Source organism: Centropristis striata, chromosome 8, assembly GCF_030273125.1.
Source record: "Centropristis striata isolate RG_2023a ecotype Rhode Island chromosome 8, C.striata_1.0, whole genome shotgun sequence".
NCBI lineage: Eukaryota > Metazoa > Chordata > Actinopteri > Perciformes > Serranidae > Centropristis > Centropristis striata.
In genome coordinates, this window is record NC_081524.1 from 3036122 (window position 1) to 3060780 (window position 24659).

Sequence of the window (24659 nt, forward strand, 5' to 3'; positions counted from 1 at the left end):
ACTTTAGGCCAGTAGATTGAAGTATTTTATATCAGTTTCATGATTGACAGTTTAAAAAAAGTACTTAAAACTTTCCTTTTTAGCAAAACTTTTGGTTCTTCCCCTCTGGATGTTTTCTAGATATATTTTTTCTTTCTGATTTTAGTGATTTAAAAAAAAAAACTTTTTATAATTAAGACTGTTATGCTTTTAAGCTGTAGCACAAGTGCATCATAAAAAATGTATTATTGTTATAAATAACTAAATGCCATGTCTTTAATTTAAGCCACCATATCTTGTGAATTACACAAATTCATAATCAATAATCAAGTTGGAACTTTCCCATGTCAAAAGTCTCATTCATCGCTTTCTTATTGAGGATAGATAATGTCTTCACAAAACTGAACAAGGCAAATGTCCCTTTATGTTTTTAGACACAATATTAACAAATACATTAAAACAGTCAAAAGAGAGAAAAACTGCTTTTTACAAAGGTTTTGAAATGTCAACACACCATCAGTATTAAGACTTTCATATTAATGTATACTTAATGTAATAATGTACCTGTTGTTCATTTTTAGAGCTGTCGGCAAATTCAATCTTTATTTAACCAGGTTTTCACATTTGGATCAATAATTTATTTTCAAAGGGATTGCAGTATAAAAAAAGCTACAGATAACACAATAATAACAAGAAGGAAACAGAATAAATAAATTAAATAAATGAATTACAAGTGAAGAAATAATTGAAATGTCTATGGACAATTACCAAATGATTAATTGACCACTGTAGGAGCTTTAAAATCAAGCAGATAAACAAATTATTTTAGCTTCACGTCTTTTGAAGGTATTTTAAGTTAAGCAAAGTGTTTTCAGACCACAATTAAATAACTAATTCATGTACTTGCAATTATCACAATATGTCACTGTATCTGGCAAACATAATTAGCCTTTATTTGTTGTTATTTCACTTTTAACCATATCATTTTGGGGGAATTGGAAAGAAATTGGGAAAAAAATTTGCTCCCTAATTATCACCTGCTTACAATTATTTTTTGGCATAATTTCAAAGAAGTGACTTTCTTATTTTCACTCATTTGTCATGAAATTCTGAAGTAATGTCAAAGATTAGTTTCTAATTATTACCTAATTATAATGAAATGTGTGGACCTGTAAAATAAAGTGTTACCATTTTTTCCACGCTAACATATAGCCTAATCTGGCATCTTGTTTCTACTCACTTCCTGACAAGCTATCATGACATGGTTGACACCAATGGAATTGTTGGGTTGAGGGTTGTTGAGAATTTTGTATTCATGTTAAGTAAAATACAGGAAATATGCATGCATGTCACAAAAATTTCATTTGTGGGGCTGGGGGTTCTGAACAAAAATGTATCTCATTGTTCCACAAGCTTGAAAACACACAGTGTGCAATAAAATACACACAGTGTGCAATAAAATACAATAATTTTGTAATTTCATAACAACAAAGTTTTTTTTTTTAGAGCTTATCTTCAGTCTATTCCCTCAAAATGCCAAAAGCATTCGTTATGCATGTATGTAAAAAAGTTTATATGAAACCTTCATCAACATGCTCGTTTTATAGAAGCACGCAACATTTTATTCTGGAGAGTGGAACATGCATAACGAGATAAGTATTATCATTCTAAACAATTAAAGGCACAATAAAATGCAGACAGTTCTTGCTCATGATTTTTATTTCAAATAAGACCTCACATCATGTGAGGAAAGTACAGAGGAGAGCAAGAGAGGCTGGCAGAACTAGCTATCAGGGGTTGGAAAAGTGACAAAACCGACCCAAATAACAATGTACGTCAGCTTCTTCATCGACTGGACTTTTATCAAACAATGGTTCAACCACTGTACCTTTCTGTAAAAAAAACAAAGAAGAGTTAGATATTACCTTCATAATGAGTGAACAGAAACCTCACACTTTTGTGGTAAAGATTGCACAGAATTTAACTTTGCACCAATTATTGTACATTATTTTTTTCTTTCTGGCTTAATTCTGTTGGGTGGTAGATGTCCATTCTTCTAACTGGACAGGGTATAACCAACGACCGTTGACCTTTGACATGTGTTTGTTAGGTGATTTATTGCTTATTTATGAGGCTTATTGATCATGGTTGATCGCTGGTTAAGGGCATTATTTTTTAGAAACACTCCTCTGTGTTGTATTTAAAGGTAGCAACAACAACAAATGTAGTCGTACGCCTTGGAGGAGTTCTTGCAAAACAAGTGTCTGTGATAAAAAGATTTTGGATACTAGTGGTTAGTATGCGTTTGTCCCTTCAATATAAACAAGAATGATATACTTTATGATATAATAAACCCCTCATCCGTCCATCCATTCTATTAACCCTTTATCAGGCAAAGAACTATATTTGGTAACTTCAGGTAATATTTCGAGAAAAAAGTAGCAAATTTACTAGATTAAAGTGGTAAATCTACAGGAAAAAAAAACGCAGATTGAAGAGATTTAAAGTGGCAAATCTGCGCAAAAAAAGTTGCAGATTTACGAGAAAAAAGTTGCAGATTTACGAGAAAAAAGTGGGGAAAAAACAACTTTTTTCTCCCAGATTCACCACTTTAACCCTTAATAAGACACTCATTGAAATACTTGCAAATTCCAAATGTCAACCCTAGAGAATATTGGAGGATATTACATACAGCCAGAATGCGTAAAAAAAAAAAAACATACGGAAATAATATTTTGAGAAAAAAGTTTATGAGATTTAAAGTGGTGAATCTGGGGGAAAAAGTTGCTTTTTCCCACTTTTTTTGGTAAATCTGTGACTTTTTTTCTTGTAGATTTGCCACTTTTTTCTCGAAATATTACCTGAAGTTACCAAATATAGTTCTTTGCCTGATAAAGGGTTAAATGTGTCAATCTCCATTGAGGGCGTTTGTTTTTACACGTCAAATCCATTTTTGTGGCATTTAATGAAGCGTTTGTTTTGTGTGATTTGTAACAGCTGTCTGTGCAGATTTATGCTTCACTTATTGGAATGGCAGAAGGATTCTGTGTGGTGCACAGGACTCGCCACTCCCCGAGGAGTTTGAAAACAGTGAATGTGGCAGTAGTCCGCTCACTCAGTCCGACAGTCAATATAGAACATAAACCCAAAAAATGGTTTTCATAAATGGGCTGTTCTGAATCAGCCAAACTATAGACTTGCTAAATGACTATGGGTCACTGTTGAATCATCCACTTACCTGCTCTGATACTCCTTTTCCATAGGCCACATAGGTAGCACCGACTTCACAGTTTTGTTTAATGGGTCCATATGTCAGAGTCTTTCCATTGCATTCTTTGATTCTCTTCGCTATGGCGTCGTAGTCTACAGTGAAGCCTTCTCTCCCGTCGTAGGAAGTGTCCGGGACTGCCTTGTTTTTTCCTTCCACTTTTTTAATCGTATCAAATTTATATGTGCAAGCCTGTCCTATACCTGGTTCTAAAAATAAAAATAATGTTCATGAATGAGCGAGGTTTTGAAGAAAAAAACCTTTTCCTTCTCATCTTTGACTGACGTTCAGAGTGACAGTCAGGAACTTCATGCATGTCGACATCTTCACCTTTTGTTAACTTTAATGTAGACTTAATTTAAATGTGCATACTTTTATTTTCACTTCAGGACACTTACTTGTGAAGTGAAATAGGTCATTATCACCTTGACCAACGTCTTTCCAGCCTTCACCTTTGCCCACATACACACCGACGTGGTTGTATGTGGCCTGATCTCCTGTACACAATCTTGGAAAAGCAAATATTTGTCCAAACCGAGGCTGTGGAGAGAAGACATGAGAGATAGAGAAAGAGTATCTGCAGCAGCAACTGGAGTTTTGGTTCAAACCGTGAAGTTAGTAGATGATTATGAGGCATGAATAGACTCGTAAAAATGAAATAATAATTAGATAAATGGAACTTACTTTCGGACCATCCCCATTACTCTCTATGTTTGTGATCACCAGCTGAAGGATCAAAGCAACCAAGATGAGGTTTTTCATTTTTGCTTCAGTGGAGAACTGGTTTGGTGAGAAGAGGAGAACAAAACACTAAATCATTCTGGAAAAAAGATTCATAAACATTATGATCTTGTTGGACTTGTCTCTCTCTCTCTCTCTCTCTCTCTCACACACACACACACACACACACACACACACACACACACACACACACACACACACTCAGTCAGGGACACGCCACTGAGGCTGGTGTAAAGTAGAAACCACAGCAGAAAGAACAGATGACTTACCACTGTGATGTGTTTAGAAGATGATGATTGGAAAGAAATGAGCCACTTAGCACCCTGAAAGCACACACACACACACACACACACACACACACACACACACACACACACACATTAAAACGATGCATTGTAGTTGCTGGATATATTGTATTTTGCATTGGGTACAACAGAAAACCACTTTTGGGATTTTAACTTAAAAGTCAGACAGGCTGATCCTGTTGATGTTTTAAGAAGCAGCACATTAAGACCTGCTTTTATTCTCTTGCTTTAATTTGTGTTTCACTTGTTTTTATCCTGTTTAACTGCAACATTAGTGCATGTGTGCTGTATATAAAACTCTACTTCTGCATGGTGAGACCATGCAGAATAAAAACAACTGAGGCAGCGGTGACAAAATACTAAATTTCAGCATAGAGAAATGTTCAAATCTGTATTTTATGTTCCATGGTCTCACCATGCATTTCTATATATATATATATATATATATATATATATATATATATATATATATATATATAAATAAAACTCTACACCTGCCTTTGCCCACCAGCACCAATTGTTATCACACCAGTCTCTAGTGATATAACATGCTCACCAGCCCTTTCACTTGACTAGACAGCTGGCCAAAACTAATGATTTCCCAGCCGCCTGTTTATGAACTGTCTGCCTCACTTTGCAGAATCGTTTCTTCCTTTTTTTCAGAATCAGAACATTTTTAGCTTTTGCCTGATGGTCAGCCTGTTCACTTGTACATTTATTTTACTAAAGCCCTTTTTCTTTGACCTGTTCTGTCTTTGGGTTCTGAATCCTTCGCCACATCTGTGTTGATATTTCTTAACCCCAACAATCCGTTTCATCTATAATCTAATCTCTATAAATCTATAAATCCTGCAGCTCTGTGGAATCAGCACAATCATGGCTAGAAGTGGGAACAACTCCAACATGTCTTTGTGCAAAATAAGTTAGAATGACAGAAATCATAAAAAAGAAAAAACAAAGATAAATAAAAAATGTTTTTAAATGGGAATAAAATGGAATTTATATATATAAACACTAAAAATTCTCGACATATTGTTATATGTTGATACATTTGTTGAAGTATTGTCACTGTCCTCTCCTCTCTACTCTGTGTAAACAGATTTCAGTGTCGCTGAAGAGGAGAATTTAATGTTTTTAACTGGTCAGTGCAAACGCTTTATTTTTGGCAACAAATCCCACAATTTTTAAAGCAATTTTCTGTCCTTATGGTGCAATTTGTATCAACGCTTAGGGCGCTTTCACACCTATCTTGTTTGGTCCAGACTTTAGGACTTTTCAGTTTGATCCGAACCTAAATTCCAGGTGTGAAAGGTGCCAAAGGACCAAAGTTCGGTCCCACCACAGAGGTGGTCTCGGTCCGGACCAAACGAACCAAGGTCCGAACCTTTTACAGTGTGAAAACAACTTTTTTTTTTATAGTTCGGACTTTCGTATCAATGACAGGAAGTTTTGTCTTGTAAAGTCCCTTATTCCTTTTGCAGCGTGAAACCAAAACTAACCGGACCAAATGTAGATAATGTAACAGAACACCAGGGGTGAAAGTAAGCCGGTGTTGTGCCGTATTAAGCACCCCTGCCGTGAAAAGCACCCCCTCGTCGCGCATGTGGAGAGGACGCTATAAACTACTACCAAACGGACATATATTACCCACAGATCTCTTATTCACGAGTAAATGTCAAAAAGGACTAAATGCTCATGTTTAATTTACTACAAATGACAACGTACACACAATGACAAAAATTATATTCTCATTCAATGTCACGTTCTGTTTAGCGTCCAGTTTGGTGTTAATGATTCATGTTTAAATGCGCTCATGGATTCCACAATAGTCATACTTTCCCACAATCACAGTCACAGATAACAAAAATCGGGTAAATGGTTATTGATGTCATTAATTAATAGCCTGCTTACTGTATATATGTGTGTATATTGAAGTGTCAGTGTGTTGTTTTTTTTCTTGGTCATTGAATATAAACTCCTAAGTAAACTCCCCGCGACGAGGGGGTGCTTTTCACGGCAGGGGTGCTTAATACGGCACAACACCTGTACGGTCCGGTACTGCATACCACTAAAAGATTCTGTGGCGGTACGCAGTACCAGGAAGATGGGAGAGCGGCTGCCTGCTATATGACCCCTTATTCAAAGCCAGTCACGGCCGCACTCTGGGTCAGAAAATAGATGCGCTAGCAATATGCAGTCTTAAAAACTACTTTGTCTGTTTAAAAATTCCTTTTAACTCATTGTGAATAGTTTGTGAAGTGTCCGTGCTGTGTTTTAGTCCATGCTGGACGGAGCCTTGGCCGGGCAGCTCCCTCTCTCCCCTTGGAGAGAGCCACGTGGTCTCCTCTGCGCCCAGCCTTTGAAACGTGTACCGCACGTTTAATGTCTTTACGTTTGTTGCAAAATGTCACAGTTAAAATCAGTAGGAGAGTAAGCGGTGCAGTTGTTATTTCATGTTTCATGTTATTTTGTTTAATTTTAAAGATACAGAACAGCTCGGAAAATAAACTGCTTGTGAGATAACGACCGGAGAGTTCACTCAGCAGTACGTGAGTGCGCATGCGCGTCTACTTCCGAAACACAGCGGTTGCTATGGGAATCGGTGCGTTTGATTTAATGCACTGGGACGTTTTCCACAACTGGTCCACAGACGTCAAGAAACGCCGCTTGCGCCAGGACAGGACGAACAATAAATTAAACCAACAAAATTCCACAAATTCTTGTGGTTGGCTGAAACACTTTCAACATGATTTAAATATCTGTCAGTTATCACATTTTGAAAAAAAACGGAGAGAAACACTACAAAACAGTCAATTTTTTCCCCAAATTGTTTACCATATTGTCAAGTGTTTCTAATTCCTGGCCTACAGATAGTCTACAGTAAAATATTTCAATGTTTTTATTTGTTTGGGTTTTGACTTTGCTATTTTAAAATGCATGAAGTGAAAGAGAGATGAAGGTTTTTGTAATAGTACCGGCAAGAATTTAAAACTACTTTCACCCCTGCAGAACACGGACCTTGGTTCGGCCTTTCAGGTGTGAAAACGCCCTTAGAAGTTTTAGAATTTAGAAGAAGCAAATACCTTTCAGTCTTTTATATGATATTAATTGGAGAAAGCTGTGTAGAATGAATTGTTGCAGAGGTCTTACCTTTCAGTGAGAAGGTGGAAGCCTGACGGGACAGAGAAAGGCATCTCCTTATATACTTGAAGAACAGAGAATAGACCTAATCACATCAAGTCTTCGTCCCACCGTGCTGTTTTCCATGCTCATTTGAATACTTCAACTTACAGCAGTGGAGGATGTCAGTTATGAGACACATTTTCATATCACAGTTTAACCTCCAAGTGAGCAGTGTGAGCAGACAGGCACTGTTAAACAATTACAAGAACTAAATTCCTCTGATCTTTACACACAGCATTTTCAGAAAGCTCCATTTAGTGTTATGTGAACATAATTTTAGTTAGCTTTTATGGAAGGAAAAGACTCTGCTTTTGGTTAATTGTGAAAAAAGTAAACTTGTCTTGTTTCAGGCTTTAAGAGAACATTTTGCTGGTGAAACAAAAATGACAAAAAGAAAACAATGCACTTTCAAAAAATAAATAAATGTTTATATATTGAGGCAGCCACGATTGTTCCTTTGAAGAAATGAACCCTTAAAAATGCTTTTTGGCCGACAGTTTTTCTGTTATAAACTTTGACTCACAAATTGGGTTCATGTTCAAACTGATAAACCTTTGTATTTGTAAATATAAACTTTGAGTTCTAAATGTCATGCATTACATTTTTATTAACGTGTTTGCACAGTGTACTTTATTGTTTTTCAGGGTTTTTTTTCTTGTTTTTCTACATTAAGTGCTAATGCTATAAAAAGGAAGTTGTCTTTATTACAAAAATGTGTAAATTAATATGAGACATTATATATATGTGTGTGTGTGTGTGTGTGTGTGTGTGTGTATATATATATATGTATATATATACATATATACATATATGTATGTGTATATATATGTGTGTGTATATATGTATGTATATATATATATATATATATATATATATATATATATGTGTATATATATGTATGTATATGTATATATATATGTATATGTATATATGTGTGTGTGTATATACATATATACACACACACATGTATATATATATATATATATATATATATATACATATATTGTCTCATATTAATTTACATATTTTTGTAATAAAGACAATTTCCTTTTATAAATAGACTTGAACATTTCTCTATGCTGAAATTTAGTATTTTGTCACTGCTGCCTCAGTTGTTTTTATTCTGCATGTTCTCACCATGCAGAAGTAGAGTTTTATATACAGCACACATGCACTAATGTTGCAGTTAAACAGGATAAAAACAGGTGAAACACAAATTAAAGCAAGAGAATAAAAGCAGGTCTTAATGTGCTGCTTCTTAAAACATCAACAGGATCAGCCTGTCTGACATTTACGTTAAAATCCCAAAAGTGGTTTTCTGTTGTACCAAATGCAAAATACAATATATCCAGCAACTACAATGCATCGTTTTAATATGTGTGTGTGTGTCTGTGTGTGTGTGTGTGTGTGTGTGTGTGTGTGTGTGTCAGCCCTGTGATAGTCTGGAGACCTGTCCAGGTCTCACTCAGTCACAGGTGGGATCGGCTCCAGCCCCCTGCGAACTGAGTTCAGATCATGGGTTAAGGACAATGAATGAGTCTTATTTGTATTTTTAATCCACCCGTCCCTCTCCTACGTACCTGTCTATGAAATAGATGTGCAAGGTTTTCCCTGTTTATCACTGAAAAGAATAAAAATAAAACGTGCATAAACACAGGCAAGCATGCATAATTAGGTAGTGAGATAAAAACAACCACAAAAATAAAACACAAGCAAACCAGTCAGATTTATGCTGTTGCAGTGAGACTGAGGCTGGCAACTTCCAGTTTTAATCCCAAATAAATAAAAAGTGATGTTGCCATGAATTAACTTTTCCAAGAACTTGACAGCACACTTTACTCTGCTTAACCAAAGTGTAACCGTCAGAGGTATGATATGACAAGTAGACATTTTACTAACCTCTTTTCTGAATGCCTTGGACATGGAAATTTTGATGAAAGACAAATGTAGGCTTCTTTTCAGAGTGCAGCTATGAAGTGAGTTGCCCATTGTTGTAGAGCTCATAAAGATAAAGTGTTGAATGACCAACAGTCACACCAAGAGATCACTTGGCAGCTGCTCAGATAAAGTGTAGTGCACTTCTGTTAGTATTCAAATACAGTCTGTTGGACGTGGCAGTCACTGGTGAGATGCCATCATCTCACCAGTGACTGCCACGTCCAACAGTGTAACATCACACAGCACCTGAACGCTGTCTAGTAAAAATGTCCTTTTATAAACTGATAGTTTGATGTGAACAATATTGATATGAAAAGTAACTGATGAATGACTAACTAATGAAAAATGCCTTCAAATGGAAATACTCAAGTACCTCGAATAAGTAAAGAAAAAAAAGTAATCATTTGCTATTCGTCTTGTTTTTTTGTTTTTTTACATATATTGAATTGAAAACTGTACAAAGACAATATATACTTCATGCTTAAACTGAGAAACTTAGTTGTTTATTGTAAATATACACTCATATGTTGCCTGCAACATGCTCCAAAAAAGTAGGCAGAGGGGCATGTTTACCACTCTGTCACATCAGTTTTTATTTCATCAACACTCAGTCAGTGTTCAGGAACTGAGGACACCATCTGTTGAAGTTTTAAAGTAAAGTTCTTTCTTCATATAAAGCTTCAGTTGCTCAACAGTCCGGGGTCTGCGTTATCTTGTGTTCTGTTTAATGTGCTGCACATTTTCAAAGGGGAACCGGTCCTTTTCCCTTCGGAGCCGTGCTGCTGTAACACGTGCAGAATGTGCTGAAAATAGTGTTTTAGTGGTGTATTAATGGAGAGGGTCATCCACCAGAGATCATCCATCTCATAACATCTTTATGGATCAAGAACAAAAGGCAGTGGTGGACATCTCTCCTTTCTTCACTGCAGGATAGATAATAATTGTACTTCCCTGTAAATTTTTTTTACAGGGAAATAGCTTGGTCTGCATGAATGCTGCACCCATATTATACATGTGTGTATTTTTATTTTTTGCCTGACCTACTGCTAACAGATTTCATAGTTTGTGTTCATTGTTGCGAAATAATAGAAACATTTCTTTTGATAATTATTTGCATTATTTGCTATCACTGGCTTTTTTCAATCATCTATCATTATGATATTCCATGAAAAGGGTTGCACTTTTTTACTTACTCAGTTAACCAGTCAACTGAGAACCACAGACTGCCCTTGATTACCTGGACAAGTCACAAAATACGCTCCACACAAACGGGCACATACAGTAACAAAGGCTATGACACATCAATACAGGACATGCCGCTGTATAGGTGAGAAGTGGTTAAAAAAAGTTTTCCAAGGTATGTTTTTTAGACTGATGCAGACCTACATCATTGGAAGATAGGAATATTATATAATGCTTTCTGTGATTGTTGTACAGTCTGCTGATTGATGATGCCTACATGATAATTTATGTAGTCTATAAAATAATCACTTCTCTGCATTTTGCTGTTCTCGGGTTTCCGTTAATGACATAAACAATGACAAACCTATTTATTAATAGCAAAAACACAATACGTCGCTGCAAAAGACATTGCAAAGACAGTTTTTATGTTCACTAAAGTTTTATTAAAATTTTAGATCAATCTTCAGTCAAATAGTGGTTTAGTAAATGTACAGCAGTAGGGAAAAATCCATCCAGGCGCTGTTTATACAGAGTTTCCGAAATCCCGACTGTCCCTGAACTAACCACGATGACGTAGTGCACTCTAGGCAGAGCTTGGCGTGTGACGTGTCGGGTCAAGCCCCGCCTCCCGCTGCACACGTTAGTATTGCAGCCGTTTGTACTTGTATTAATGGTGTCTTCACAGGTGTGACACTAACATATTACCCCCATACCATCACAGATACTGGCTTTGACCATCTGGATGGTCCTCTTCCTCTTCAGCCGGAGGACAACATGTTCACAATTTACAAAACTATTTGAAATTCGGGCTCAGCAGACTAGAGCGCATTTTTCCAATTTGTGTCCATTTCGGTTGAGCCTGGCCTCCGAGTCCGTGACTTTGTGTCCTAGTCTGGGACTCTTGCAGTTTGTTGGTTGATGTACAAATTATATCATAACACAAACTAAATGTGTACGAAACAAACATTAAACGTTTCAGCTGCAGCATCACTCTCGCCATCTTTTCCCTGAGTGAAATGTGGATCCAATAATTTACATTCTAACGTCTAACGTTCGTTTATACTGTCCGGTTACAGAGAATAACGGACATCTACCAACTAATTTAGAACCAGAAAAATCTCAGAGGGAAGTCAGAAGGAGTCAAACATCAGTTGAGAACACGACATGTTTGTGTTTTATTTATTTTATACGTTATGTTCACACTCACATAGGGGTTTGTCATTGGTGCAGCTTGAGGTTACTATAGTTTCATTAGTTTGTTACAAAAACAAGGTTTGTAGAACCTGATAATGTAATAAAAATCTGCACTTGAGTCCATTGAAAATGTAATAAAATCTGATAATGTAATAACTTCCTGATAATGTAAAACACTTTTTACCAATAATGTAATAAAGTATAACATTAATGGGAGGTTATTACATTATCAGGTTAGCCTTCATTTACCAAGTCCTGATAATGTAATAATTCCCCAATATTGTAATAATTTAACATTACTTGGGTTCAAGTGGTGATACTGTGTATCAAATCTAGCTCAAGAGCTCTAGCGCCACCAACAGGTCAAAGTTGAATGTTTATTAACTTTTGACCATCCGTTTTTCACAAACGAGGTATCCATGACGACACACGGATACATTCAACAGCTTCTTGAAATCTAAAGGTGCTTGGTGTTATACTTTATTATATTACTGGTAAAAAAGTGTATTACATTATTGGGAAACGCACTTTATTACATTATCAGGAAGTTATTACATTATCAGGTTCTACAAGGTTCCTGGTAAAATGGAATGTTCAAGTGACATTATGTTTGTATAACAATGTTAAAAAATAAAAAACACAGTGAAAGTACATGATGTTAATATGAGAAGATGTTTAAAATGCCGCCATGTGTCCCGTCTGTTTGTGTTCTTCACATGTTCATGGTGACCTGGATGAACTAGAGAGAGAAACATAAGCAGAGTTACTGTACGACCAGTGAGTCAGTGTTGTGTTCTTAGCTTGCTTCTACTGCCTCTAAGTGGCCAAAATCTGTTATTGCAGGTGTCAGAGATGCATTACAGGAAATGGAGAAAGACCAACAGAGTTTAATAACCGTGTTGATGCATGTAACGTCTCTTTAAGGCCTTAAATCAAAGTTATAAATCCTTGGAAGGAACCATTTTAACCCTTAAGAACCCAGGTATCCTTAAAGGATGTGTTCTAGTGGACCACATACAACACATTTCTGATGTTTTTAAACAGAAATACTACCCCTAAATGTCAAAGATCTGTGATGTGACATGTATGTTACAAAGGGCATTTTTGGTATTTATGTTTATAATATTTCTTATTTTAAAATTAAAATAAAAAACTAGACACATTTTCTGCTTCCAGAGACACAAGTTTGCCTTTTTCTTTTGCATCTCCACAACATTTATCAAAATGTTGACATTAATAGTGCTGTTTAACAACAAATTATTTTTCTGATTAGTTTTTAAGTAACAAAATAATAAATTAATAATAAATAAACACAAATAACCATTTGCCTTTTTGTTTGCATCTCCATAACATATATCAAAATTGTGACTTTAATGTGTTCAGCAAATATGATCAGAACAAGTTTAAATTTAGCCTCGGAACAAAAAATTAACTTTTTAAAATGAGCTACTTTTTCACATTTCTGTTTCCAGTCACACACATATTTTGGAGAAGTCTTGCTTAGGGATTTAATGAGTTAATATGAAGCATAAAGCTTAATATGGGAGATTCTATATAAGATTTAAAGTGTTTGTGACAACCGTGTCACCATAGGTTCTAACGGGTTAAAGCTGTTTTAATGTCAACATTGGCAGAGATTTTAAAAGTTGTAATTACTAAAAACTACAAAGTAAAATATCAACACTAGTAGTACATAGTAGTTTACAGCTGGGACAAAACCAACAGCTTTAATTTGATATTCTGTTTTTCTAACCCAGTTATAAATTCAGCTGTGAAATAAAAACAGCCACTTGTTGTTCTGTTCAGTCATGAAACAGAACAGAAAAACGCATCAAAACTTAGAAAGAAGAAAAGTGCCAGAAACTTACATCATCATAGTGGAATGTGGCCTGGCCGGTTCGAGTTGTGTCTCTCCTCTGAAACTGATCTGGAAAACAGATTAAAACAGCCCACTTGATAAGGTTTTTTTTAAATACTTAAAGTAAAATAAGAGGATTTCTAAATGGAGTCTGGTGCTTATTGAAACACTTGTTTTTATGCCTGAACAACAACTATTTTAAAAGTGTTCTTCTAATCTTGTTTGGCCACATCTTTTCTTCATTCCTCATGTTAAATTCAGAACACAATCCAACGTAGAAGAAACTAGAAATTAAATATTAAATATGATTTTTGTGAGAAAAAAATACCTTGAAATTGATGTTATGGTGATGTTATCAGGTTGACTAAAATATTTACACAAAGAGATTTTTGATGAATAATCATCAGTGATGTAGATAAAATGACTAAGTGAATAAGGGCAGAAAATAAACATAACTTTGATGTCTTTAAAACCAGGAGAAGACAACATTTCTCCTGTGTTATGATTTCTGGTTTCATCTCACAACATTTCAACAGTAAAAACCAGTTTGAAAAAGTTGATGTCTTCTAAAAAAGTTTTTTAATTTAACCAAATTTTATTTTTTTCACAGGTAATCTGATTGAGACATGACAGAACAGGACATTTATACAAAAGACACAGGTCCAATTGTTATCTCTAAGAACTTTAAAAGTATGAAACTAAAAAATAAGAACAAGCGCAGACTCAGCAGATTCAGATGATTTAAGATTCAGATGCAGATTCAGATGATTTAATCATTGAAAGAATTCCCCCGAGGGAATCGAGCTGGAAAGCCTCAGTTGCTGCTGTTTGTTTCAGGTTGAAGGGTAATTAAGAGAAGACCTTTTTATCTATTTATGTACAAACTGAGGTGATGCAGAGGGTGAAGTTGCCCTGAGAGCCGTTTATAGGCACGTTTCCATTAGGGTAAAAAGTACGGGTGCACCGATTTACTTAATTTTGCGGGATCGGCCGATTCTTTTACGTCAAACCGATGTTATCTTCCTCCGCAAAGGTCTGAAAGTGCGTCTGCACGTACGCATTCTTCTTCTACTATAACGAAACCAAAAACTCCGGACACTTTATTTATGGTTGCAGTTCTTTTGTTAGTTTGTCCTGTAAATTGTTGATATTTATTTGAAGTTCAATATTTTATTAACTACCTCAGACATTGTGATTTCCTTTATTTGTTGAAGAAAAATACTGCTGTGTTGTTGGTTTTCAATAAAAATAAGATTCAAACATTGTAAAGTTACTGCACTGTAAACATATTTAAAATTGCAGTTTCATCATATCTGGTGAAGTGATGCTCCTATATGTGGCCCTGTGGTAGTGAACATGAACAACTGTGGCCCCCTGCAGCATTTAAGCTGGTTTAAAGGGTCTCACCAGTCAGAGCACGGAGTCTCACACAGCAGCTCACGAAATCATCGAAGGCGATTCTGCCGTTTAAGCTGTAGCGCTTCATGAGGATGTTCATGGCCTGAGGGCTCAGATTATAACCTGCAGGAACAAAACAAAATAAATGGAGTTAACGTCAAACACTGGAGGCTTTTTACCCTGCAAACGTTGGATATTTATCTATATACAGTCATGGAAAAAATGATTAGACCACCATTGTTTTCTTCAGTTTCTTGTTCATTTTAATGCCTGGTACAACTAAAGGTACATTTGTTTGGACAAATATAATGACAACAACAATAATAGTTTATAAGAGTTTAATTTCAGAGCTGATATCTAGACTTTTAACATGGTTTTATTGATAATAACCAGAATAATTAACAAGAAAATTATGGAAAATGTCTAGATATCAGCTCTTAAATTAAACTCTGTTGTTATCATTATATTTGTCCAAACAAATGTACCTTTAGTTGTACCAGGTATTAAAATGAAGAAGAAACTGAAGAAAACAAGGAGGTCTAATCATTTTTTCCATGACTGTATATACAGAGCTTAACACATTTATTAGACCACCAGTTTGTGCCAAAGCTGTCCAAAATAAAAAACATTAGTAATTACCAAAATCATTTTTTATGTTTCTGTAACTGTTAATTCAGCAGAATGTAGAAACCCTAAATATATTTTTGATGCTAAAATATAATTATTATTATTGTTATCCATGAATCTTCAAATTGACTGTTTTGCAAAAAAAAAAAACCCTGTAAAAATGGTAAAGAACATTATTTTTTCTTGACTATTATTATTATTAATAATAATAATAATACATTTTATTTGTAAAGCATTTTTCATTTTTCATTGTTAAAAGCACTGCCAAGGTGCTACAGAGTACAACAAGATTAAAAACAGGTTAAAAAGCCAAAGCACAATGATACATTTAATAAAAGGCCTTTTTAAAAAGAGTCTGTTTTTTGTGGATTAAGAGTCAAGTTATAGTTATTTACTTGCATTCCTGAACAGAAAAATTAGTTTTAATGGTTGAATGTTCTGCTTGATTAATTACATCTGGCTATAAGAAGGTGAATTCAGTTTCTTAGTTGTCAAATAAATAAATATTTTTTTGGTCATTTTGTGTCTTTTTGGTCATTTTGTGTCTTTTTTAAGTAATTTCGTTTTTTTTGGGGTAATTTTGTGTCTTAGTATTTTTGTGTATATTGAATGTTCTGCTTGATTAATTCAATCTGGCTATTAAAAAGGTGAATTCAGTTTGTTATCTCCCAAATAAATAATAACATTTTTAGTTTTAAACAAGCTTTAGAAAGATTTCTAAAATATTGTCATGACCGGTGGTCTAATAAATGTGTTGAGCTCTGTACGTATAACACAAAACGAAGCCGTTTCATTAGATCTGAGTGATTTAGGAGCCTATAAAGAGCATCATGTAGCTGTTACCCATGGTGGTGAGGGCCAGCTGCAGCTCGGGGCCCTCCACCGTCCCGCTGCGGTCCCTGTCGTACGACATGAAGGTCGTCTTCCAGCCGCCCAGAGCCTGAGACAGCTCCTTGAACTCAGCGAAGCCCATGCTGTTGGACATGTCCCTCTGAGACACACAGTCAAGGACTCACAACATCACGCAACATCACGCAACATCACGCAACTTCACGCAACATCACGCAACATCACGCAACTTCACGCAACATCACGCAACATCACGCAACATCACGCAACACCACGCAACACCACGCAACACCACGCAACTTCACGCAACTTCACGCAACTTCACGCAACTTCACGCAACTTCACGCAACACCACGCAACATCACGCAACACCACGCAACATCACGCAACTTCACGCAACTTCACGCAACGTCACGCAACGTCACGCAACATCACGCAACATCACGCAACTTCACGCAACATCACGCAACTTCACGCAACTTCACGCAACATCACGCAACATCACGCAACATCACGCAACATCACGCAACTTCACGCAACATCACGCAACTTCACGCAACATCACGCAACCTCACGCAACCTCACGCAACTTCACGCAACTTCACGCAACTTCACGCAACGTCACGCAACATCACGCAACTTCACGCAACATCACGCAACATCACGCAACTTCACGCAACTTCACGCAACTTCACGCAACGTCACGCAACGTCACGCAACGTCACGCAACGTCACGCAACATCACGCAACTCCACGCAACGTCACGCAACATCACGCAACATCACGCAACTTCACGCAACTTCACGCAACTTCACGCAACATCACGCAACTTCACGCAACTTCACGCAACATCACGCAACATCACGCAACATCACGCAACTTCACGCAACATCACGCAACATCACGCAACTTCACGCAACGTCACGCAACGTCACGCAACATCACGCAACATCACGCAACTCCACGCAACTCCACGCAACATCACGCAACATCACGCAACATCACGCAACTTCACGCAACTTCACGCAACTTCACGCAACATCACGCAACATCACGCAACTTCACGCAACTTCACGCAACATCACGCAACATCACGCAACATCACGCAACTTCACGCAACATCACGCAACATCACGCAACTTCACGCAACTTCACGCAACTTCACGCAACATCATGTAACATTTACCATTTACCCCAAAGCCAGGTCCACGTCTGGAGACCTCCTGGTCAACTCTTAAACTGTCTAAACAGCTCAATAATTAAACATTTTAGACCCACATCAAAGCTCCAAATCTGAAGTAAAACTAGAAGATCACTTAGAGCAACGGTTCCCAAAGTTTTTGTCCCAACCACGTTTATGCAACCCTCAATCCTTCACCCACACCTTCAAAAAAAACAAAATGCAACAAGCTTTTTTATCTCCATATTAAAGGCGGCATGTTTAATCATGCTCAAATGACCAGAACACACATATAATAAAATAATCACCATGACAACAATGAGCTCTCGCATCTGAATTAATCTGAAACACAGTTTCAATATAATACAATAAAGTTATGCTTCCACTTTTAAGAGCAAAGAGGATGATGAAGGCTCAGGATCAGAGGCAGAAAGCACATAAGTTGGGAAAATGTTATAATATTTTGAGCCACGTTGTACAAAAATTAATAATTATTATAATTAATTAATTATTTAATTAATATTACAGTTTTTGATTTTACATTTTACAAAGGAAATGTTTATTTACACGTCTTTATTATGTGCGGGAAAAAAATTTAATTGTGTAATTATCAGGCCGCCATTACATTTTTTATCTCGCGGACCCCCTAGCAGCAGCTCACGCACCCCCCGGGGGTCCACGCACCACACTTTGGAAACCCCTGCCTTAGAGCACAGACCTCCAGCATGCCAAATAATGTGAATGTTCACCCCGGGCACCACAATGCAATATTATCCCAACACAATATAAGTGTTTTGGTATCTATGACATTTTTAATCTAAATAGTGTGTCACCAATGGAAAAGGATACGTCCAGCATGCCGATCATCAGTCGGCACGTCTCCAGGCAGAAAGCTGAGAAAAGAAAACAGACTGTGAGCAAACAGACCAAGTCCACTGGAATACTTTAAAAAACATTCACATGATGAAGATTTTGTGGGAAAATGTTGAATTATTAAAGGTAAAATCAGAAGCAGTGGTGTGTGAGTGTAACTTTAAAATGTACTGTACTTAAGAACAATTTTGAGCTGTTCCCATTTTATGTAACTTTTATACTTCTTCACTACATTTTGAGGCAAATATTGTAGTTTTTTTTCTCGACTACATTTAGCTGACAGCTTAGTTACTTTTCAGGTGGCGATTTAATGTAAAAACATGATAAATTAAAAAAAAGACAACATTGCAGTTTATTAAATAGTTAAAATTATCCTTTCTTTGACCTTAACCAGGGGTCTCAAACTCGCGGCCCGCGGGCCAATTGTGGCCCTCGTGACGATATTTTGTGGCCCCCACCTTGATATGAAAGTTTAATGTGAGTTTTATGGCACTAATGGCACTTTACCGTGTTGTGTGTGGAAGGTCCCTTTAATTACTTTTTTTGGTTATTTTGTGTCTTTCTTAATAATTTTGTGTCTTTTTTAAATAGTTTTGTGTCTTATTTTGGTAAATTTCTAAAAAAGACAAAATTATCAAAAAAGACACAAAATTAAAAAAAGGACACAAAATTACCAAAAAAAGACAGAAAATGAAGCAAAAAATACACAAAATTACTAAAAAAAAGACAAAATTATTAGAAAAAGACAGAAAATGACCAAAAAAGACACACAATTACTAAAAAAAAGACACAAAATTACCAAAAAAGACACAAAATTACTAAAAAAAAGACACAAAATGACATTCCATAACATTTCCACTTCTTGCGGTAACAACAACACATCAGATAATAAACGCTCCGGTAGCAGCTGCCTTTCTTTTTGTTAACGTCGTCATAGAAACAAGTGAAACAAACCTCCAGCTGGAGCAATAAAGGGACCTTCAACACACAACACAGTAAAGAGACATTCATATAAAACTCACATTAAACTTTCATATCAAGGTGGGGGCCACAAAATATCATCACGAGGGCCACAATTGGCTACTGCGAGTTTGAGACCCTGCAGTAGACTGATAACAGAAACATTTGGGAACTTCAGCAAAAAAAACAAAAAAAGGTCAAACTGAGAAAGTTGGCTCACCACATCATCTTCTGTTTTATTCAACCCAGAGCTTTTTGTTTCATGTCACTTCCTCTTTCATATATTTCCTCTCAATCTCAACTGTCAGCTAAAAGTAAAAAAAAACTTTTGTCCCTTAGCAGAAGTACTGTGTATTAATTTACACAATTTAAACTAACCCTAGCTAAGAGGCAGAACGAGTCTGAACTCAATGGAGGCAGTAACAGATTAGAGATTATTTCACATTTTAACTTGCAGCAGGAAGGAATTAAGTATTTTAAAGCAGCATGAAATAAATCGGGGGAAAGGATAGCTGTTCTGTACATCGATATTTGGATACAAGTTTTCTAATCATTTAATTATTGGTGCAATGTTCTGATCCATAAGGTCTTGAATAACATTTTTTGCAACATGCATTAGGAAAAAAAAAAGGAAAAGTGCATAAAATGTGGCGATAATGTCATGAGAAGAAACACAACCAATCAAAGTGACATTTTGTGTGTGTCCCTTTTTTTTTTTTTTTTTTAAAAGATGAGGTGTCAGGTGTTTAATAACCCTCAATGATTAATTTAAATTTAAGAAGAAAATAAAACTAAGAGCAGATAGAGGAGCCTTTGCAGAATCATTTGTTTTACCTTAAAAATGTTCATTTCATTTATTTTATTTACCTTTTACATAAGTTTGAAGAACATGATATTGTAAATAAATGTAAATGTCTTAACTCCTATTGCACACCTTAAATATGAAACAATTTAGTCACTTTTAAGATGCTTAAATTAATTGAAAAATGATGCTACAAAGGCGACCCAAACTTTATTTCATGAACCACCTTTACACCTTTAAACTAAAGTAACAGAACGATTTAATTTAACAAGAAGAAAGAGAATCTGTTATTGTACACATCCTAAATATTTTAAGTTTTTTCTGCAGAGAACGACCCTTCAAATGCTTTCTTAATGGCAATATTACTTAATTTATTCTAATAATTAGGATTATTCTTTACACCACCAACCTGGATGTCTTTTTAATGTGTTTTTTTTTGTGTTTAAAATGTTGCAAAATTCTGCATTTTTAATGCAATATTTTGTGTGCTTTTTGTGTTGTTTTGTGGGTTTTTTTAAATGTGTTTTTGTATTTTATTTTGTAGGGTTTTAGTGTTTTTTATGCAGGTTTTTGTGTGTTTCTTTTGAGGGTTTGTGTGGGTTTTATGTGGGATTTTTTTTTTTTAATTTGTAAAAAAAAATTCTCATTTTTTTGTGTGTGTTTGTTTTGTGTGTGATTTTTGTTTTTAAAAAATGTGTGTGTTTTTGTGTTCAAAATGTTGCAAAATTCGGCATTTTCAACGCATTATTTTGTGTTTAATGTTTCTTGTGATTTTTGTGTATTTTTTGTAAAAAAAAAAATGTTTTGGTGTGCTTTTGTGTTTTTTTAATGTGTTTTTGTATTTTTTGTGGGGTTTTTGTGTTTTTTATGCATGTTTGTGTGTTTTTTGTGGTTTTGTGTGGGTTTTATGTGGGATTTTTTTGTAAAATTTGTAAAAGAAAAAATCAAAAGTAGTTTTTTGTGTGTTTTTGGTTTAAAAAAATGTTTTTTTGTGTTTGTTTTGTGTGTGTTTTTTGTTTTTAAAAAATGTGTGTGTTTTTTGTGTTCAAAATGTTGCAAAATTCGGCATTTTTAACACATTATTTTGTGTTTAACGTTCTTTGTGATTTTTGTGTATTTTTTTGTGATTTTTGTAAAAAAAAAAAAAGTGTGTTTTGGTGTGCTTTTGTGTTTTTTTTATGTGTTTTTGTATTTTTAGTGGGGGTTTTGTGTTTTTTATGCACGTTTTGGTGTGTTTCTTTTGTGGCTTGTGTGGGTTTTATGTGGGATTTTTTTGTAAAATTTGTAAAAAAAAAAAAAAATTTTTTAATTGTTTTGTGTGTGTTTGTGTTCTTACGTTTGTAGGATCCAGAGAAGCCCGACTGTGTGAGGCAGCGCTGCAGCTCGTCTGCTGAGATCTGTCCATCCTGTCACAGTTTAAAGAAAAAACAGAAAGTTAGATGTTTTTTTTTTTTAATCAGCAAGCATTAATACTAGATGTCTTTATGATGTTACCTGTCCAGCTACGGCTGAGAAATATCCGTAGAGAGGATCCTGCTGCAGACAGAGACAGAAATAAGAACGACAGCTGAGAATAAAGTTAAAAAGTCATTAGTTGCAGTTTAGATTCTGCTAAAAATAACAAAAGAAATGTGGAATAAAATCCTGCAATGACCTAAATAAGAACCAACATCATTATTAATATACAAATGTATTATTAGTTTGCAAAATTGTCATCTGAAACCAATGTTTAAAATAATAATTTGGCTGATAGCAGATGCCAAATTTGGTGTTTTATTTAGTTATTTATTCTGTATTTTTTGTCAGGGAAACAAGGAAATCTTCTCTATAAAAACTGATTGTCTACTGTTAATTATTTATCAAAAATATATATTACAGGACAATAAATCCATCACGATTTCAGGCTCGGTGCAGAGTTCAGAATTTAAATGATGCAACATGAGTGTAAGATCATGTATTAACTTTTGATCTTTGGCTTAGTTTCAGGAAAGAGACAGAAGCAGCAAATCTCCTGCACACGGCCTCATGAACTTATAATGACTGAACGTGTTAAATAAAGCAGATTTATGGGATGAAACAACGTTAAGAAAGCTGTTTCCCGTCTGAAATCCTGTTTTTAACCCTCTGGAGCCCACGAAAGCTTCCCTCTAAAGTTCTGGCTTTTCTACAAGTTTCCACGTCCCATTTAGCGCGTCAACTCTTTTTCAGCAAAAATGAAAACCACCATGACCAAGTGTAACATGATTTTACTGAAGTTTTTGCCGAGGTTTTTTCAAATTTTGCAGTGTGCATTCAGCATTTTTAATGCAATATTTTGTGTTTAATGTTTTTTGTGATTTTTTGTTTAAAAAAATTTGTTTTTTGTGTGCTTTTGTGTCTTTTCTAAATGTGTTTTTGTGGGGTTTTTGTGTTTTTTTATGAATGTTTTTGTGTGGTTTTGTTTTATGTGTTTTATGTGTTTTTTTTGTAAGATTTGTAAAAAAAAAAAATTATTTCAAAAGTGATTTTTGTGTGTTTGTTTTGTGTTCAAAATGTTGATCCAGTAAGTCAAAATGAAAAAAATAATGATCAGGTCATATATAGGCGAGGTTGTGCTGAAAAAAAATGATACCAACATGGAATGGTAAACATTTTTCATGTGATATAAACAGGCAGAATGAAAAAGATTATCAAAAAACAACAAAATAGCCCCAGACTCCATAGAGTTGAGTCTTTCCTGTTAACTGAGAGCCTGAGCAGGTTGTGAGTCTGTAGTTTGTGCAGCATTTGAGTTAAAATAAACCTCATGAATGTCTTTTTTTGCAGCACAGAATTCCTCTTTACTCATTCATAATCAATAGCAGCTGCCTGCCTGCACCAGCTCTGACTCAGAGAGAGTTTGTTCACATTGAATGACCCTTATACTTATAAAGACTGATCTGGTTACTCTAGATAATAAAACACACCCCGTGTTGATTACTTCAATGTAAAATAATCTGCTCATAAGAGCCACAAGTTTACAAAGGATTCCTCAGAACAAACAAAGAGGTTTAGGTCAACAAATTAGACAAAAGGAAGCTAGAAAACTTCCAGGAGGAAACCAACATCTACACATTTTTTACGCATTTGTACTTATAAGCTACTTTCAGTGGTGGAAAAAATGTTTTCAGATCTTTTAGAAGTTCTTTTACTTTACTTTCAGAAGTAAAAGTACTAATACCACACTGTGGAATTACTCCACTGCAAGTAAAAGTCCTGCATTCAAAACTTACTGAAGTAAAAGTACAAACGTTTCAGCATCAAAATGTACTTAAAGTATCAAACATATGGTACTCGTTATGCAGAATGGACCCACTCAGATTGTTTTATATATTGTGATACTAATGAAGCTAACAGGTTAGCACAAGTCATAACTTGCTGTTTTTAATTTCCCCCAGACACATTTTAATGTTTCAAGATGTTCAGTAAAAGCGCTAAAAAGGCAGTATTTAAACTTTTCAGATCCTTTACTGCAGTAAAAGTACTAACATCACACTGTTAAATGACTCCACTACACTACTGCATCCTGCATCCATGTGGGCTCCTTTTTGACCCCAAATCATTTTCAACATACGACTAATATAGGTTAACTTTCATAGAATTGCTTGAACATTTTTACGTGTTTTATAATTTTTTTATAGCACCCATGCTCCTCAGGGGTCAAAAAGGACCCCATGACATTATTGCCAACTTTTTTTCCCACCTTTTAAGGCAACTCATGAGCAACACATTGATGTATAATTCTCATATTTTTTTCATTATTATTGGTCATTTTTAGTCAAATATACAAAATTAGGCCTCATTTCAAGAGAAAAAAAGTAATAAAACCTGTTTAAATTGACCAATAACAATGAAAATGATATATCAATGTATGTATGTTATATATATATATATATATATATATATATATATATATATCATTTTTATTTTTGCTGACATCCAAAAATTAACAATGTTTTCAAAACATAAGTTTCACTAAAAGTTGACATAACCTACTCTGTGCATTCCCGTCAACAAATTATTATTTCACTATAACTATTGAAACAAATATTCAGGTTTTATGAAATTAGTTTTTGAAATTAGGTCTAATTTTGTATATTTGACTACATCAGTGTTTTGGTCTTGAGTTGCCTTAAAAGGCGAAAAAAAAAAATGACAGAAAAATACTAAATTACTTAAAAAAGAAACAGAATTACCAAAAAAGACACAAAATTACTAAAAAAGACACAAAATGACCAAAACAAGACACAAAATTTCTAAACAGACACAAAATTACAAAAAAAGACACAAAATTACAAAAAAAG

At 35.1% G+C, this 24659-nt stretch overlaps 3 protein-coding genes across 5 annotated transcripts in view; 1 reads left to right on the plus strand and 2 right to left on the minus strand.

Annotated features, from left to right (window-relative positions):
- LOC131976252 (NACHT, LRR and PYD domains-containing protein 12-like) overlaps positions 1-24659 on the plus strand; it is a 177852-nt gene that overhangs the window by 19266 nt on the left and 133927 nt on the right. The gene's annotated exons all lie outside the window — the stretch shown is intronic.
- Positions 1-24659, minus strand: part of LOC131976282 (sorcin-like) — a 28619-nt gene that overhangs the window by 3245 nt on the left and 715 nt on the right. The window contains exons 2-8 of one of the 3 annotated variants that reach the window (XM_059339237.1): positions 21832-21870; positions 21674-21743; positions 18552-18595; positions 16517-16664; positions 15056-15169; positions 13659-13717; positions 11744-12529 (exon numbers count right to left, since the gene is read on the minus strand). In XM_059339237.1, coding sequence (XP_059195220.1) covers positions 12503-12529; positions 13659-13717; positions 15056-15169; positions 16517-16664; positions 18552-18595; positions 21674-21743; positions 21832-21870 — 501 coding nt within the window. In that variant the 3' untranslated portion in view covers positions 11744-12502. Of the gene's footprint in view, positions 1-11743; positions 12530-13658; positions 13718-15055; positions 15170-16516; positions 16665-18551; positions 18596-21673; positions 21744-21831; positions 21874-24659 lie in introns of those variants that run through there. The other 2 variants (XM_059339235.1, XM_059339236.1) reach the window with 2 other exon arrangements.
- Positions 1688-9403, minus strand: LOC131976279 (uncharacterized). Its single transcript, XM_059339231.1, has 6 exons — positions 9376-9403; positions 4258-4311; positions 3932-4027; positions 3646-3787; positions 3218-3456; positions 1688-1871 (listed from the first exon to the last, which is right to left on the minus strand). Exons 1-6 carry the CDS (start codon positions 9397-9399, stop codon positions 1770-1772), a joined length of 657 nt encoding a protein of 218 aa, XP_059195214.1. The 5' UTR covers positions 9400-9403; the 3' UTR covers positions 1688-1769.

Coding starts and splice junctions, on each gene's coding strand:
- LOC131976279 (XM_059339231.1), bottom strand. CDS start 9,399: ATGTCCAAGGCATTCAGAAAAGAG. Junction 3,788..3,931: donor GTAATGGGGATGGTCCGAAA/GTAAGTTCCATT, acceptor TTCTCTCCACAG/CCTCGGTTTGGACAAATATT. Junction 3,457..3,645: donor TGACCTATTTCACTTCACAA/GTAAGTGTCCTG, acceptor TTTTATTTTTAG/AACCAGGTATAGGACAGGCT.